This window comes from Sceloporus occidentalis, unplaced genomic scaffold (assembly GCF_023333645.1).
Source record: "Sceloporus occidentalis isolate IW3139 unplaced genomic scaffold, rSceOcc1.0.p SCAF_3, whole genome shotgun sequence".
NCBI classification, from domain to species: Eukaryota; Metazoa; Chordata; class Lepidosauria; order Squamata; family Phrynosomatidae; genus Sceloporus; species Sceloporus occidentalis.
In genome coordinates, this window is record NW_028316983.1 from 14,499,427 (window position 1) to 14,517,247 (window position 17,821).

The following is a 17,821-nucleotide window of genomic DNA, read 5'->3' on the forward strand; positions in this document are numbered from 1 at the left end:
ACAAAAATCTGTAAAAGAATTTGGAAACCACTAGTTACCTTTTTGGACAAAAATGTCCATCTTAATTGTACGCTTGACTGATAAATCATGTTATAGATAACAGTTCAGGTAATACAAAATTTAATTTCAATTGTACAATTATTTTTTGTTATACTAACACTATTTTCTCCTTTACTTTATATTAAAGGACAGAAAATGGACAAATAGGAAAAGACCAGGAAAATAATATGATATAATGCTTCTTTATATGCTCAAATTTAATATTATTCAATTTCTATAATGGATCTCCTAGAAATATTTCATGGCTTTAATTTCCTATTTTTTGATATTATGATGTAAGTTAGTAACGTTAAGAAATTACATGATAGGTTATATGGAATTAGATAATTAAGGAAAGATATATCAACTGAAGGATGTATGTAATAGGTTTCAGGAAGTCGATTTTAATTTGTCTTATGTCTTGTAGTCTGTACGTCAACTGTTTGCAATTCAATATTATGTCTTCTGTTTTCTTCTTACTGTTTTTTCTCTTTTCTTTCTTTCCCTCTTTTCCTTTTTCCTCTATCTCTTTGATGTGTTGTAAATTTGTATTTTTTTAAATATTGAATAAAATCTTTTTTTAAAAATTAAATTCCCGCTTCTACACAAGTATTAAATGAAAAGGAGCACTCTCCAATTTTCACTCTTGCAACTCTCTATACCCACCCACTATTGTCTTAGAAAAAAATCATTTTTTTTCTTTTTAAGTAGAGAGAGCATGCAATTGGTTTTCACACTCTTAACACTAAGTCAAACAAGCTAATAAAATGAATAAAGTAACCGTTCTTTATAGCACAGGTTAGAGAACCACTAAGGTTTTTAAACAGTTAATAAAAGAAAACAGGTGGCTGCAAATACAATAGACAGCATAATTAAATAGCACCTTCTACACTCAATTGCTCAACCTCTCTACTCCTGGCTCTTGTGAAAACCACAAGTGACAGCTGCTAATCATGTTATTTAATGCAAGAAAAGCCAGGTGTTCGGGAATTACAGTGATGTGATCACCGTATGAACCTGAATTGCAAACAGCTAAAGCATCATTAACACTATTGTTCAGACCAATTGCAGGAGGCAGCCTGAACTCTACCGAAGACCTCTCCAGCCCATTTTTCCCCACAACTGCCAGCAACAAAACATCAGAAAGATCTAGCCAACATCCCTCTTACTGCTAAGTTTAAATTCTACTGCATGATCTGCACTATATCATGGTTCCTGTCTATTCGTGCCCTTGAACTCAACCATGCCACCTTCTTACCAATATTGCTTTCATACCAGTTCCCCTCCCTAGTATCCTCCCATCCTTGGATCCTTTTCTTCCCATTGCCTGAGGCTAGTTTTTTCACCAGTTTAAGTTAACATTAATAATTAAACAAAGCAGAGAAAGAGATACCAGCTCAGTAACAGCCCTCTGCTACAATGCAGAATTCTCTTGCTCCACACCCCCTCTGCAATCTTAGCCTAAGGAAAATAGTATAACCATCCTATTTCATACATTACCATGCACCAGTGATCATGACTGTAAGTTTATTATCCTCCTAAACCAAAAAAAGGGAAATAACAAGAGAGAAAACATACAAATAACTCCTGGTTATAAAGAGAGGGGGGAAAGCTATGACAGAAGCAGTCAAAACCACCAGCTTAAAAATCAGTTTGGCTAAATATGCCTATATTAAAACGGTAGTCTGTTCAACCTGCTGGATTTGCTAGCCTATTGGGGGAAACTATTTTGAGCCTAATTAACATGAAATTTTGGAGAATGCAAATGCATTTTTTTAATACTGAGACGTAAACCAAAATGCCACAATGTTTCTTCCATCCATTTATCATAAACAAGTTAATTACTGTGTAACAAATGGGCACCCGCTGTATTCTAAATGTTTGGAGGATGTTAGAGAGCTGAGTCAGGCAAAGAAGATGAACCACAAAGTAGTAGTTAATAGCTTATGGCGTACTTATAATAAAACAATGACTCTGTGAAAGCTTTTGTTGTCAAATTAAGGCTAAGCCATTTCCATTGGAATAACTCAATTATAAAGTACTCATTATCTGTTTAACTCGATTCCAAGCAGGAAGAATGCTAGGAGCATTTGCACTTGTCTTAATCTTGATGCAATGGAAAGAGGAGTCATGCCAGTCCAAAGATGAATGCATAGCTGAACATTAAAATGGAGATACTGCTTGAATACATACAACGTACAAACACATTACTGTACTCTAATTCATTTACTGAACAAGTAGACTTTAGAACAAGTCAAGACAGCCCTGCCCAATGGCAGCTGCTGGTTCCTACGTCAGATAGGTGATTAATTCATTCTGATTTTCAGTCCAAACTCTGAAGAAGCTACCCAGATGTGGAACACTAAACTCCAAATTGCTTCAGCACCTGGGTAGTTCCTTTGGTGAAAACATGAAGTGGAATCAATGTCACGCTGCCAGTAGCTGTTTTGGGGAATGCCATGCCATCCCTGCTACTGAAGAAAGAATCATCTATTAGTAGAGTGGGCTTTTGAACATGTAATCTTTTTCATCCAGGCCTGGTCAGATGTATTCTATTTCAGCAGGATCAGAATTTCTCCTCAAATGAGATTTGGAATGCCTTTCTAGGAGGCTGACCAAGCAACTATCAAGGGATCTACAGGTTGTTGTTGTGTGCATTCAAGTCATTCCCAACTTAGGCAACCCTATGGCGAACCTATCACATGATTTTCTGGGGCTGAGAGTATGTGACTCACCCAATGTCATCCAGTGGATTTCCTTGGTTGAGAGGGGAATTGAACACTAGTGTCCAGAGTCGTGTCCAATGCTCAAATCACTACACCATGTTGGCTCTTATCCTTACTCAATGCAGGCCCATACAATGACCAAAGTCACTGGAAGGGTCATTAGAGATTGCTTCCTGCTGGCAATGTGGAAGCTGGCCTTCTGGAATGCCTTCTCCTCTGCCTCTTGGAAGGCATCAGGTATAGTGTGTTTTAGGCATCTGGTAAAGACTCACCTCTTCAACTAAGCCTTTCTCAATTGTGCTGGCCCATTTCAGTATTATGTTTGAGCTTTTGGCTTTAGAGCTGGAATCCTTTTATGGTTTTGCAAATGCAGCACTGCTTTTGCTGACATTGTATAAGGAGATATCCACCGTGTCCTTAAAAATTCTTACAATAGATGGCACCTGCTGGCACAGCTCCACCCATACTCTATTGACTGACTAGGGAGGTGTGTCACTCTCTCATCCCATCAACCTGGCTGCTGCCCTCCTTTTCCATCAGCCAGATTTCCACATAAGTCTGCTGGCAAAACCTATCATCCATCACAACATCAGCAAAGACCAATGGTGTTAGCAGTTCCTGTAGTATGCATTTTCTTTCAGTGTGGATCTCTAAGAGTATTAGGACACATGTGGCCTTTCAGTACTTATACCTCAACTCCCATCATCTTTTATCAATAACTATGCTGACTAGAGTAAATAAGAGCTGGTGTTTGTTATCATCTATAGGGCAATATGGTTCCCATCCCTGACCTAAAGCAATCACATTTTTAAGCTATACCTATCACGAAAAAGATCTTGGTATAAACAGACATTATGCTTACTAGAATGAATTGCACCCAGAAACACCAAAGTCCCCATCATTGCACTAGAGACATTGGCAAAGCAGAAGCAAGTCTGCCAAAATCTCCAGCCAAATTGTTCTGCCAGAATTTTTTGAAAAAACTATACACATCATGAAATTATTTCCTCCCTTGACTGCTGCATCTCAGCCTTACAACTAGCTGAATTCAAACAAAAATCCACCAAACTGTGATACCTTTATTGGCCACCCAACATGCACAATATACTCATTGCAAGCTTTTGAAGCTCCACTGGCTTTTTCATCAGGCAAGATGTTACAAACAAATAGGAGAAAAAACTGGACTTAACTAATGACAGAAACAACAAAAGACAGGCATCTTACTAACATCTCCATTTTTTCTCCTGTTTGCCTGATGAAAAAGCCAGTGGAGTTTTGAAAGCTTGCAACAAGTATATTGTGCATTTCGGTTGACCAATAAAAGTATCACTGTTTGGTGGATTTTTGTTTGAATTTGCTAAATGGCCAACACAGTTACCCCTGCATACTGGCTGGATTTGTCAGGAATGATCCATTATGTGGCATGGAATGACATGAGAAGGGGAAGGATTTCCAGACAACATTAGTCCCCATGGTAAATATCACCTCTGTGCCAAAATTATGAAATATCCTGTTGGCTTCACATTGGCTGATTGATTTGCTTGATCAATTTAATGTATTAAATTGATCAATAAATTCTCCAATATGGGGCTCATGTTGGCTGATGATATAAGTTAAAAGCAAAATGCAACCAAAATAATGTACAATCCAAATGTACAAGACATTAAAGATGTTTTTCAAAAAAAATTGAAATTACTTTAAAACATGTTTAACATAAATATCAAAGTCCAGCACTTCCCATTCAAAAGCCTTTCTGCAGAACCAATTTAAAAGTCATAGGTCTGTCAAAATAAAAAGATTTATACAAACTGATGTTAATGTGTTTTCCTTGCATGGCCAACCACACTTGTGGTTGCATATGAATATATTAAACTGCCTTCTGCCAACTCAGATTATTTGTCCATGTTGCCTACTGTTGTCTACTCTGGCATCCAACACTTCTCCAGACTCTCTGAATTTTTTTCCATCACTTGCTAACTGATCATTTTGGAACTAGACAACAGTGGCTCCCACTGAACTGTGGTCCAAGTTTCTTCTCATTTTTGGCATTGAACTTTGAACTACATATGCTGCTATGAGAGGAAAAACATTAGAATATTTTGAGAAATGTGTTAGAAAATAATATAAAAAATCCAAGTCAATAGGTGTCCTCCTTTAAATAATCACATGTACCTTTGGGGTTATTCATATTTAGTCTTAACTATAGCTTAATATTCTTTGAAGAGAAATAGGCAACACTTTTAATAAGACATGGATGCCTTTTATTGTCTACGAAAGCAACAGGGTGGGTAGCTGTGGTCCTGTGGGGCCACAGTGGAGTATTTGAAGATATCTGAAACATGTGCCTTGTGTTCAAGAAAACAATATAGTATTGTCCTAACTGTCATAAAGGCAAAACACAATACATTTAGACAGGTGGTATGATGTCTAATATCAAAATATAATTTTGGATGTCTTGTTCATAATTTTTTAAAAAGTCAAAGAAAGAAAGAAAGAAAGAAAGAAAGAAAAACACCTGAAACCACAAACCCTTATAGTGTAAGGAAAGGACAATGGTTTCAAATCAAGAATCACTGTTGGATAAATTCACTCTGGTTTTAATCTGTTTTAAGGAACTATCCAAGGGGTGGATAGTGTTTTAGTGAAATGCTTCTACATCTTAGATAGCTCCATTAAAGTTGAGACTACCCCCCCCCCCCCGTAGAGACACTTATGGTGGACTTACAGTGATCCCACCATATTGGTGACCAAGCCATCCACAAATTGCCCTGCCCCATATTAGCCTGTGGCAGTGCATGTTCATGGCCGTGCTGACATGCACGTTTAAACATCACTATCCATTAACCAATATGAGTTTCAGATACTGCATTTTTCTCATCTGCAGGGGGGCAGAACCAAACCCACATGGATGGGAAGGCCCCACTGTACAAACTGCAAGGGGATCTGATCTCAGTTGTTTCCCTCAACCATATTAAGATTAAAATAATTAATTAAGGGAACTGTACCTCGCATGATTTGTCATGTACTGTCTGTTCTGTTTATTTGTTATTTTTAAATATTTTTAAAACGTTTTAAATTGTAATTTTATTATTAGTTCAATGATATTTTTTACTTTTGTAATTGGTATATTTATTTAGCTATGGCATGTCTTTCTCAGCTGTTTCCAAGTTACAGCACATTCAAGACCAACACAAGCAAGAAACAAATCATATGTTTATGCAATAATGGAAGGTGTTTTTAAAGTAGCAGATTTGTCCCAAATATTGTACAAACTAATTAGAGAATAATGCATTTTGGTATGCCGACTCCAGAAGGTGCAAAATAAATTTCCCAGGCACTGGCAAACAAAGAAAGTCAATTTCTTTTAAAGTTATTTGTAGTTCCGTTGATAAAATTGCTACTCCCCACTGACAGCTCCCAGTAGAGTTTCATAAAGAAAGAATGGAGATAATCCAGCCCAAGTTCTCCAAGGCCAAGACCTTGGAAAAATGAATGGAAATAGCTGGCAAGGACTTACCATTCATTTCAATGGAGCTCATCACTAGTTGTAGCAGCTACACTTCAGCTAATAATATAGCAGTTCAAAGAGAGCACCAAAGGAAACATGAATCTTGGACAGATCAAAGCAATACATCTACAGTTGAAACCTCTTCCATTCCTGCATGATTTTCACAAAGTATAAAAATCCCTACTACATGGCACAGGTGTAGCTCACTTTATAAATCCCTTTTAAAATTTGTACCAAAAAACTGCACACTCCAAAGTTTACAGTCTCCTAAAGCTAGTCTTATATTAGCTTACTTGGCAACTTGCTCCTCTTTTACATGGCCACACACTGACAAGGTGTTTGGGGCCCGTTCTACATGGGACTTTGCCACACCCCCAGTACGTACTAGGGGTTGGCCAAGGACACAGCGACCAATCAGGCCTCACCCCTAGGACGTGCTGGGTACGTGATATCGTGGACACTTACTGTCCGCATGCTGTGGTGCGGTAATGATGCTGCAAGTGTGCCAGTGGCACCTTGCAGCATCATAACTGCACCGCAAAAAGAACCCGCTTTTTGCGGGTTCTTTTTGCTGCACCAGGGAATCACGCGGTTTGTCCGCTGCGGCTCCCTCGTGCAGCAAACATGGGCGCCAGCAGAGCACCTTTTTGGGGCGCTCTGTAAAGCACCTTGGTTAAGTTTTAAAGCTGTTAAATAGCTTTAAGTTTTAAAGCCATTCAAGGTTCATCTGAAGCTGAAAGCTAGCTTCCATGGAACTTTACTGGGTAGCTTTTTGCTAGGGATGCAGTTCTCCACTATGTTTTCTCTGAAAACCACACGGTTTTCTAAGCCTATTCACAATTCAGGGCATATTCTGCACCAAATTCAATGTGTTTGCTTTGCACAGAAATCTGTTGTTGTTGTTTTCGGCACAGAAATTTTTTTGTGCAGAAATCTCATTTTCTGCACAGAAAAGACTGTTTGCTGTGCAAAAACAATCCCATGCACATTTTGCATCCCAAACTGAAAAGATTTTGGTTACTTTAAGGGTTCTTTTTACCAAGGTCTCTGAATTCTCAAAAAACCCAACATGTTCTGACAATTTTTGAACATTTTCAATTACTCTTTCCATCCCTACCAGCACCTGTTTTATATTCACTGCTATTTTTTGTATAATGTAGAACCTAATTGTTCATTTTGAGGCTTGCATTGCCTTGTTCCATTTCCACTCAGTACCCTTTCTCCCACAAGCACACATTCTTCAAGTGATCTGAAAAACAGAGCCTGCTGCATGTTTCACCACCTGGCAAGGCTAGGTTGGCGGGTTGAAGTGATAGGGCTTTCTCTCAAACAACACCTTGAGAATGAAACTCTCTCACAAGGAGAGTCAACCTGGCTCCATCCCTTTTCAGTTTCCAGTAATAAGCTAAAATTGTGTTGTTTTACATGGCCTTTGGTTATTGTATCTGCTTTGACTGTTCTAACTGTCCAGTTTGAAATTACTCTTAAGGAATGTTTTTAATATCCTTTTATTTGTCTATTTAATGTTTTAATTGTTTTTATTCATCCCATTGCCTGGGGAGGTAATGGTGGGAGAGCTGAGAGGTAACACCTAAATGCCTTAAATAATAACTACTACTATCCCTATTATTATTATTATTATTATTATTATTATTATTGCATTTATTTGTATCCTGCCTTTGAGTAAAGGACTCAAAGCAGCTTATAACAGATTAAAAAGCATTGAGTGAAAATTTTACACATTACAAAAAGTTAAAAAGAGATTCATTAGAATAATTAAAACCAGTCAAAGCTTAAACTATTAAACAAACATACACACTTCAGCACAACGGACAGAAAAATCCAGCATATTGTTTAGACAGTCATCAAGCACCTGTTGGAACAGAAAAGTCTTCACTTGTTTGCAAAAGGAAGTTGGAAGGGTACCAATCTAATTCCTTTGGGAAGAGCATTCCAGAGCCTAAGGTCAGCCACATAAATAAATGTTATGTTTCCCTATCCTATACGGCATTTATGGATGAAGAATTGCAGTGTATCCCACCTAAAGACGTTAGGTAAGATCTGACCAACGCAGAATAGAACAGCACTATTACTCTCCTTGATCTGGACATGATGGCTCTGTCAATCCAGCCTACAGCTGCAGTGGCTTTTTTGTCACTGCATCACACTTTTGCCTCTCTTTTTTTTTTAGCTTGTGGTCTACTAAGACCCCTAGATCCTTTTCACTTGCCCTGTTGTCATGCTGGGTGTCCCCCATCCAATATTTGTTTACTTGGCTTTTCCTATTAAAATATATACCTTATGTTCAGTGAACCAGTAATAGTGTGGTGACCTAAGTGCTGGACTAGGATGAGTCACACTCTCTGAGACTTGGGGAGAGGGGCAACGGTAAATCTCCTATGAACAAAGCCTGTTACAAAAACAGTTACAGGTTTCCCTTAAAGTCACTAAGGCCCCATACAGACAGGCCAAAATAAAGATGCTTCAGGTCACTCTGGAAGTATACTGTTTAAATGATGCATGCATCCTAAGAGTCCGGAAGCCGCACCAAAGCCATGCTCCTGTCCTAAGGACTACAGCGTGGCTTTGGCACAGCTTCTGGACTCTTAGGACGCATGCATCATTTAAACAGCATACTTCCAAAGTGACTTGAAGCAGCTTTATTTTGGCCTGTCTGTATGGGCCCTAAAAGTCAGAAATGACTTGAAGTCACATAATAACAATACCTTATGTTTACTCATATTGAAATTTGTTTTGTTAGTTTTGGCCACATTCTTTATTTTGCTTAAGTTTGTTTTCATCTGTAGATCTGATGAACATGTCTCTAATTCATTCATTAAAGTTGATGGAACAACACTGTGCACAGGAAAGAGAACCTTGTTGTACCTCATTTGTCACTGCTCTCCAGGATTTTAATTAAAACTAAAACTTGGATTTGGGTCCATGTATAACTTGATTTTTACTATAGAAGATGAAGAAAAAAACAAACCCAGAAATCATAAATGTAACACTGTTTAAATGTTGTAATAAGAATATTATGTACCTTCAGCCATGCCTTATCACAAACAATGGAGGGTGTCCAGAATACTCTCATGAAAATAACAGCACCATCTAGATGGAGCACTGCATTTTTGATTTGACTGTGGTAGGAGTTGTCATTCTATAGTTCTGCAGACTATTTTAAATACAAAACATTATATTTTGCAACTCCTCCTGGCATTCTGAGTGAGTAAAACCCTACTTTAAAAGCATTGTACTACATTGGGCTTTTATTTATTTGGATTTTTTTATTTAAAAAAACACAGTCAACTGAGGTTAAAATTACATGACAGCTTCTCTTTAACTTCAGCTGGCAATGCCTTCAAACTCTCTTCACCAGCCCTTCTGTTCCATTGTCATTGTCCAGCCAACTACAACACAACACAAGGCAGCAAACATCCAATAGTCATAAATCCTTTTCCAAGAGAGCAGACAAATTACACTGTTGCCTGAAAAGAGGAGACAATGGGATAAACACTAGGAAAGACACCGGCAATCCTCCCGACATGTAGGAATATCTGGTGTTTATAAGAAGCTGAGTGTAGCAGGGCTAGTGCAATATGAGCTAGCAGTAGAAACAGATGTAATTACTCAACATGGTCTTGTAGGGTAAGATTATTTATTATCTCCTATCCATCTAAGGATAGGAAAGGAGATAGTAAAAAAAAAGTTGACTTATACTAAAAGCTGACTCTCATGTGTAGGTGTAAGCTAGCAGCCATTATTGGTGATGGAGTCCCATGAATGCTCCCTTCCTAGTCAAAAGGAGCCAAGATACAGGGGGAGGTTATCTCAACAGTTAAGAAGGAAGCCAAAGAAATGAGTACGTAGACCAAGGAAAGACATAGAGAGGTAAAACAAAAAGCAGGTGTTATCTAGGTTCTCTGCTTTCAGTGATCATTTCATACAAGCATTGATGCCTCTTTGTTTCTAGCAAAACAAGGAAAGCAGCAGCAGAGAATACATATAAACAGAATTATCCCAATTAGGATAACAGCAGCATTAATCCAAGCATATATAAATCCATATGCTTTCCCATGTATAATAAAGAAGATCCACTTTCAAGAAAGGCTTTATGAATCAGAAGGGTTAATTCTGTGGTAGAACATGTACTTTACTTGCAGAAGGTTCCGAATTCAATCTCTGGCATCGTTAGATAAAATATCAGCAGGTGATGAGGAAAACCCCTTTAGCTTAGCCAACAGATGCTCTTTGAATACCAAACTAGATGGAATAGTCTGATTCTGATTAATACGGCTTCATATATCCTCCCTCGCCTGCCCGTCATCCTCTTTTGAAGATGCCAATGAGCCACAAGTGATTAACATAAATATGCACTGACAGATGGACTACTGGAAGTTTAGTAGACCAGCAGGGCTACGGTGGCCACCAAAATCACTAACAAATAGCTTTCCCAGGCCATTGCACCAGCTAATACAACCCAAAGTTCATTTCTCTCTGGAGTACACTGAATGGAATAATTCTAGCCAAAATAGCTCCAACTGTGCTCATTAATTTGAAGATCAGGATGGGAACAAATTAAAGTGGACTACAAAAAGTAAGGCACTCAGACACAGAGACACAAAATTGAATAAAAGCCTGGGGTATACTAAAAGGGCTGTAAAACTGCTATAGCAAAGGTGTATACCACACTGCAGATTACAGTGAAACAAAAACAAGGATCATAATTCACACATTTCTCTAAACAAATCAGCAGCAACATTTGCTTTATTGCAGTGGTTCTCAATCTCTGGTCACCCAGTTGTTTTGGTCTTCAATCCCCCAAATCCCAGACTATTGGCAGTGTTGCCTGAGGTTTCTGGGAGCTGAACTCTTAAATCTTGAAGACTGAGAACGACTGCTGTACCATATGGGAATGGTGCATGAATATTAATATTTTCTTTCTAGCTTGAGTAAATGGAGCCTTTAACAATCCAAGGGCCTGTTCTTTTCCTTTCTGTAATATGAAAAAGGTTGTAACTAGTGTTTTGTCATTTCTACTGGTGTGTGCCATCAATGTTGTGTTGACTTTGCTAACCTTTGAGTGTCGAAACATACTTTCCCTTTCAGTGGTGGGGGGGGGGGGGCTTGTAGTTTTCTTCACCTGTTCCATTTACATTGCTCTCTCTTGCTCATTACTGACTTCCCCTGATCCCATATTTTCTGTCACACATGAAGCTTTGATTGGCTATGTGACTATGAGTCACTGTGACATCATACGATTTGCAATGTGGCCCCTTTTTGGCTGGGACAGAGGGGAAAGGCATAGGTAGGAGAAATTGAAATGAGGGGAGAGAGCTCCAAATAAGTTCACAGGGCATAAATATTTTCAACATTTTAGGAGACTTGTGGGGAACACCCCAAAAAGACACTAATTTTTAACTTCAGTTCCAACACTAAATGTCAGCCTGAGTGTTCTATGAGCAGAAGAGTGGTGTATAAATAATAAATTGAGTAAAATTTAAACTTGGAGAATATTGAGCCACATAAAACTATTTGCACACAAATACATTTTGGTGCATTGATCCCAGTTAGGAGGTAATCACTGTGTCCAATAAACCCAGTAATTATGTCACTCTGCTCAGAGAAGCTTCAAATCCTGAAACAAATTTTTATGATATATGATATATGCACATATCTATGAATTTCAGCCCCCATCTGCAGTTTTGCCTAGGAAGTAGTTCCTCACAATTCCATTCCTGTTCCTAGGTCTCCCCCCCCCCCCCCTTAGCTATACTTATAATCCTGCACCACCACCTCCAACTGAGAAAGTCACCTTCATTGACTTTCTAGACAGCACATAGACAAGGAAGGAGACCTATTTAGAGAAAGCAAGGGAGAATACAGACAGAAGCCATTCAAGAGAACCTGCTTGGGCTTCAGCGTGCCATTTTGCTGTCTCGTTACATGGGCCCTCAAGGTAACAAAACATCCCATTGCAAATCAAGAAACTGGCATCCTTTGCCCACACATTTGCACTGCCATCTCTTCTTGCGCTGAACTCCAAATTGACTTCACTTCCTTCAACACCATTCCAATGCCATATCAAATTGGCTCATAGCACTCTGACATCCACTGCATCTATTAGCAATTAGGAAGCAAAGTACAGAGACATGTTCCAGTTTGGCTTTTAAGATTCTCGTAGGAGTAAATAAAGGCTGTGTTTCTTGTGCTGTGCAAATGGGACATTTAATTACTTCAATAACTTAAAAAACAGAACGGGGAGGACAACTTTTTTATATAAAAAAACAAAAGAACAATACTAAGGGTACGCTATTGTCCTTTGGATTATGGAGCTGTTTTAATAGCTCTTAGTCACACACAAAAAGAAGCAGTTATAATCCCACAATTACTGTAAAGCTAATTGGTCATTTCTCACAGTAGCTGCAATTCTGTCTTGTCAGTGGGGCAGTAATGAAAACAAATGCCATGTCTGAGCACGGAATGTCCATCGGTACACCGCACAGCTCACAAGAACATTTGATTTATCCGGCACTGCAACAAACGTGTGTTTAAAGATCTTCAAATCTCGAAAAGTAAAACAACTCTGAGCACGTGTGCATACACACACAACTCTAGAACACACAAAAAATAAACTTCTACCAACAGGGAGTGAAAGGGGGGGGGGGGCTGAAGACACAAGAACTAAGTGCAATACCACAAAATAATTTTACCAGAGCTACACAGTAAGCAACAACAGAAGGATCCATTCTTGCTACTGAGCTACTTGCTGATAAACAAGCGTACAAGAATCATTTTCAAATTGTTTGGCAATAAAATACTTGAATTTGGGCTCTCCCTTTCTACATGTCAGCTATTCCTCTCCAAAATCCAAAGCGTACATTAAGAAGTTCCATTCTGGTTCCAGGACCACTCCCTACCTTTGAGTAACTTCTGCCCCTCCATGATGTTTTGGGAAACCAGTGCTGTGTAATCATCTTCCGAGAAGCCTGGCTTGCAAGTGGGTCTGACTGTAAGATCCCCATTGTGTGCCTGCAGAGAGCAAAACAAAAGCAACAGAATACCATGAATTGTGTTATTTCTGGAAGGACAGGGAAGTTCACAGCCTGCAGAAAAGTGTCTCCAAACAAGACAAGACTCAGCCACTGAAATAGTATCAGCCTGCTTTATGTGATAATGGGAAAGGGGGGGGGGGGGGGATGAAACTACACTTATCAGAACACCATAACAATATTCACTCCAAATGAAAACCTTATGCTGAAAATGACCTGGCAAACATTTTTAAACAGCATTGCTAGGAATGGCTGTGCAAAGCATCCCTTTGGTTATGTTAGAGACACCCTAATGTCTCAGATCAATACAAATCTGAAGTTGGCAAAGCTGAAGAGTGACATACAAACAGTCCCCCAGCTTCATTTTGTTGAAATCCATATGATCGCCATCTTTGGCTCTATTTGCGTGGCACTAAAAGATCTCAGGAGGTCCTGTTAAAGCTACAGCAGGATGCTGTTAGTCTACCTATATGCCCAGGCTGTAGCTCCCTTAACAAATCAATGTAGAACTGCTGAGCAATCACCACCTGGCAGAAAAGGAGAAAGAACTGTGTGTAAGCATGCAAACATGCCTGGCTGAAATACAAAGTGAAATCTAGGAAGATTAATAGGACAATCCAGAGAATCAGAAATACACAGACCCACATAGATCCTCTCCCTCCATACCTCCAAAACAGGATAATTTAGAAGCATGACCTATCTACTCTTTCTAACAATATTAGATCAGTTTCTGCCAGGTAACTTTTAGACTAGACAGGTGAATCAGGTTTGTTTCCAGATCCAAGTCATGGTGACTGTGGTTAGAATCAGGAGGACAATTTTATTCCCAGGCGTTGGGTGGGAATCAGTTTTGTTTTGGCTGCGGCTCTTCAGATATATCAGCTCGAATATGCTCTTATTTAGTTAACATGCGGCGGAGGGGGGGAGGATGCTGAAGAGCTTGGAAAAAGGGCAATTTTAAAATCATAAATTTTTACAAGGAAAGCACAAAGGTTTCTAGCAGGAGGCATCTTTTGTTGGCCATAGTTAAGATGTTTCTAGGGCAGTTCTCCACAACCTAGTTCCTTCAAATATGTTGGACTACAACTTCCATCCACCCTGGCCAGTCACAGCCATGTACCAGACTGGGAACGACCAGAGAGTCTCTTTGGGGTCCAAGACACTTCCAACATGGGCACAGATCACAAAACCAAGCAGCCAAACCCCCAGGAATAAAACAGAACTTTATTTCCAGCAGCCAAACTAACCATTGAGAAGTCCAAATAGGAAGGCTGCTTGGAAGTTCTAACAACTTGGAAGCCAAACAGAATCAGCAGGCGATTGGTGTTAAAGTAATTATGAGCAAAAAGAAATGCTACATTAAACCTGTGTGTGAGAGAGAGGGAGAGGAGAACACAGAGTCTGTCTCCCAGCTTCCAGAGAAGCTTACTAAGCAAAAAAGCAAGCCAATGTAATCTCTGCAAGAAATCACGCTTGGGAGAGAAATGCCATCTACCTTCTACGGAAAATGCAGGGGAGCAGCTCTTCTGGGCATAGCACAGGAGCTGCAATTCAGAAAGGTTTCCAAACCCGACAGCAGATAATAGTCTTTGGATTTCCAAGCAGCCATTTATTAAGATGGATCCTGTAACAACAGGGTTGCAGCAACCTGTCTGTGGCAGAGCTATAGATTTAATCCAGAGAAAGCCCCCTTCTGGCCAGGTTTCTGGATGAGGACACCCCTTTTTTCCTGCCGCCTCAGTATCTGAAGTTTGCCATCCAGGCTTTGAAATCAACCAGCTCAGACTATCTTTTTGAAAAGAAACCCCAGCAAGATACACTGTTTGGGTGTAATCTAGCATAAAACCTCTCCTTTGCTAGCCAATATCAGACATTCAGATATGTGCAGAACTCCCCAGGAGATCCCTCCCACTGTCAGCCCAAACTGTTTTACTAGTAATAAACTTCTTGAAGGGCTTTTCATTCCAAGAGAGACAGAGGAAGGCAGAGCAATCTGATCAATTTATATAAAGGGGGGTTGGGGTTGACAAGACTAGACTATTTTAAGAATCAGTGGCTTGGCCACTGAGGATGTCCTTTCAAAATCATTTAGAAAGTTCAATTGGGGAAACAGAAGACTAATAAAAATGCAGGTTGAAAGAGAAGGGCGGGGGAGACTTGTTTCTAGGATGTCTCCCATTACTCCCAATAAGTCAAAATCATGCATCTACATCCTACTATCTTCCAATATGTAGCAAACAGATGCTTAAACTACACGCAGCACAAGAGACCAGAATATATGGAGGCAAGTTACACAGCAGTCATGGCCAATTTCAAAATGCACTGATACACATTTCTGCCCGGGAAAAGCTAGAAAGAAAGGGGGAGTTGTCTGGGGAATGCTTACTTTATTTTATTGTGACTATTGTTATTTTTAAAAACTTTCATAGAGCTTGGCCACATCTTTGTATCAGCCGGAGGTAGGAATTGCCAGTTCAGGTGAACCTTGAAATTAGCCAGCTTTGGAGGGGGGAGGAGAAAGAGAACAAATTGATCCATCTGATGTGAAGTCAAAGGCTTTCATGGTCGGCATCCATAATTTTTTCTAGGTTTTTCAGGCGATGAGGCCATATTCTAGAAGAGTTTATTCCAGACGTTTGGCTGACGATGCTGGCCACAGATTCTGGTGAAACGTCAGGAATAAACTCTTCTAGAACATGGTCGCATGGCCTGAAAAAAGTGCGATCTATCTGAGTCTGACAAGGGCTAACCCCTGAGGAAGGGAACTTGTGGTTGTTGTGTGTCTTTCCAATTTATGGCGACCCTCTCCTGGGGCTTTCTGGGCAAGATCCGTTCAGAGGCGATCTGCCCTTGCCATCCTCTGAGGCTGAGAGAGTGTGACCTGGCCTTTTCAGAAAGCATGGCCAGGATTCTCAGCCGAACCAATCTCCTTATTCCAAGGGACTCGGTCTCAACACAGTTTGTGCCTCCACCAGCCACAACACCCAACCTTTCCTCACAACCCTGTGGGCTAGTTTGGCAGCTGCTCCAGCCAAAGTGGGGAAGCCAGGTTCCTTGAAGGGTGCATTTTCTTTTCAGGAAGGCAGATCCGCCTTCCTTGCTAAAGCGGGGAACATCCCCACTACAACCCGGGAAATGGTCCAAGCATGGAATTGCCCATATATATATATATATATATATATATGCATATGCACACATGTCTATGAATGAACCTAAGAGCAAGCCAGGTCTCTGCCTCCCTCCTCGATGGTCCCCAGCTCACAGCTCTGCGCCGCGTTTGCCACAGCTGGCAAGCAGCAGCAGCAGCAGCTTCGCCCCATTGCAAAGCCTCTTCTTCCTCAGAAGGCTTTGAGCCTATTGAATCTGCCAGTGTCTGGGAGTAAATGGAGGAAGGAAGGAAGGAAGGAAGGAGAGAACTGGATGAATGCATCTCAGAGGGGAAGACACAAGCTAGCTTTGTTGCAGAGTGCTCTGCAAAAAAAGAAGAAGAGGGAAAGGCTGCATCCACACTGGAGAAATAACCCTGTTCGGTCCCGCTTTAACTCTTTTCTGGCTCAAGGCTATGGAATTCTGGGAGTTGGTTGCGGAGCTCCGCTCGGGGCCCACAACAAATTCCAACTCCCAGAATCCCATAGCCTTGAGCCAGACAAGTTAAAGCGGTGCCAAACCGGGTTATTTCTCCAGTGTGGATGCAGCCTATTAAAGGAGGGAGGCGAGTGTCTATGGGGCTCTGCAGGGCCGAGAGAGAGAGGGGGGTGAAGAGTGGCTTGGCCCCATCGCTGCCAGGATGCTTTAAGGGAGGCATCGGGGGGGGGGGGCTGGATCCGCCTTCAGGGAGCCCCGAGGCAGCCGAGAAATCGCAGGAAGGGAGCCGAGAGGACCGGAGCCGAGGAGGACGAAGAAGCAGCAATGGACTCACTCGCTCGGCTAAGGGCTGGGTTGCGATGCTCTGGAAGCCGCCCAGCTCCGGCCCCCAGCCCCTTCCCTTCCTTGGCTGGGGCGCCCTGGGTGGGCATCCCCCTTCTCTCCCTCCGCCCGATCCGCTCTCCAACTTACCCTCGCCGGCCCCCAGCAGCAAAAGAGCCAGAGAAGTAGCATCCCCGACCTCCGGAGCATCGCGGAGCCCGAGCCTCTCGCTCCCAGCCCGCCGCCCGCCTGCTTCCTTGGCGGGATGCCCGCCTCGCCTCTGCCTCCCGAGCCCCGCAACTCCGCCGCCGCCGCCGCTGCTGCCCGCTCCTCTGCTCTGCTCTGCTCTGCTCTGCTCTGCCTGCCTTCCTCGCTTGGCGGCCCCCTCCCCTCCGGCTGCTGCTGCTGCTGCTGCTGCTGAATTCCTGCTCCTCTTTCTCTTCTCGGTCGTCGTCGGCGCTGCTCTGAGCTGCAGGTGAAGCGCTCTCTCTCGGGCTCTGGTTGCCAAGCCCCGCCCCCGAGCAAGAGGCAGCAGCCCTTAAAGGAGCCGCCGGAGGGGAGGGGAGGGAGGGGGAGGAGGAAGAGGAGGC

At 41.3% G+C, this 17,821-nt stretch overlaps 1 protein-coding gene across 1 annotated transcript in view; it reads right to left on the reverse strand.

The window, feature by feature from the left end:
- The window catches only part of LOC149315576 (uncharacterized), a 341,366-nt gene extending 323,802 nt beyond the window's left edge, over positions 1 to 17,564 (reverse strand). The window contains exons 1-2 of the mRNA XM_089513323.1: positions 17,382 to 17,564; positions 13,194 to 13,305 (exon numbers count right to left, since the gene is read on the reverse strand). Of these exons, the coding sequence (XP_089369449.1) occupies positions 13,194 to 13,305; positions 17,382 to 17,441 (172 nt within the window). The 5' untranslated portion in view covers positions 17,442 to 17,564. The remainder of the gene's footprint in view (positions 1 to 13,193; positions 13,306 to 17,381) is intronic.
- Positions 17,565 to 17,821: the final 257 nt, after the last annotated feature.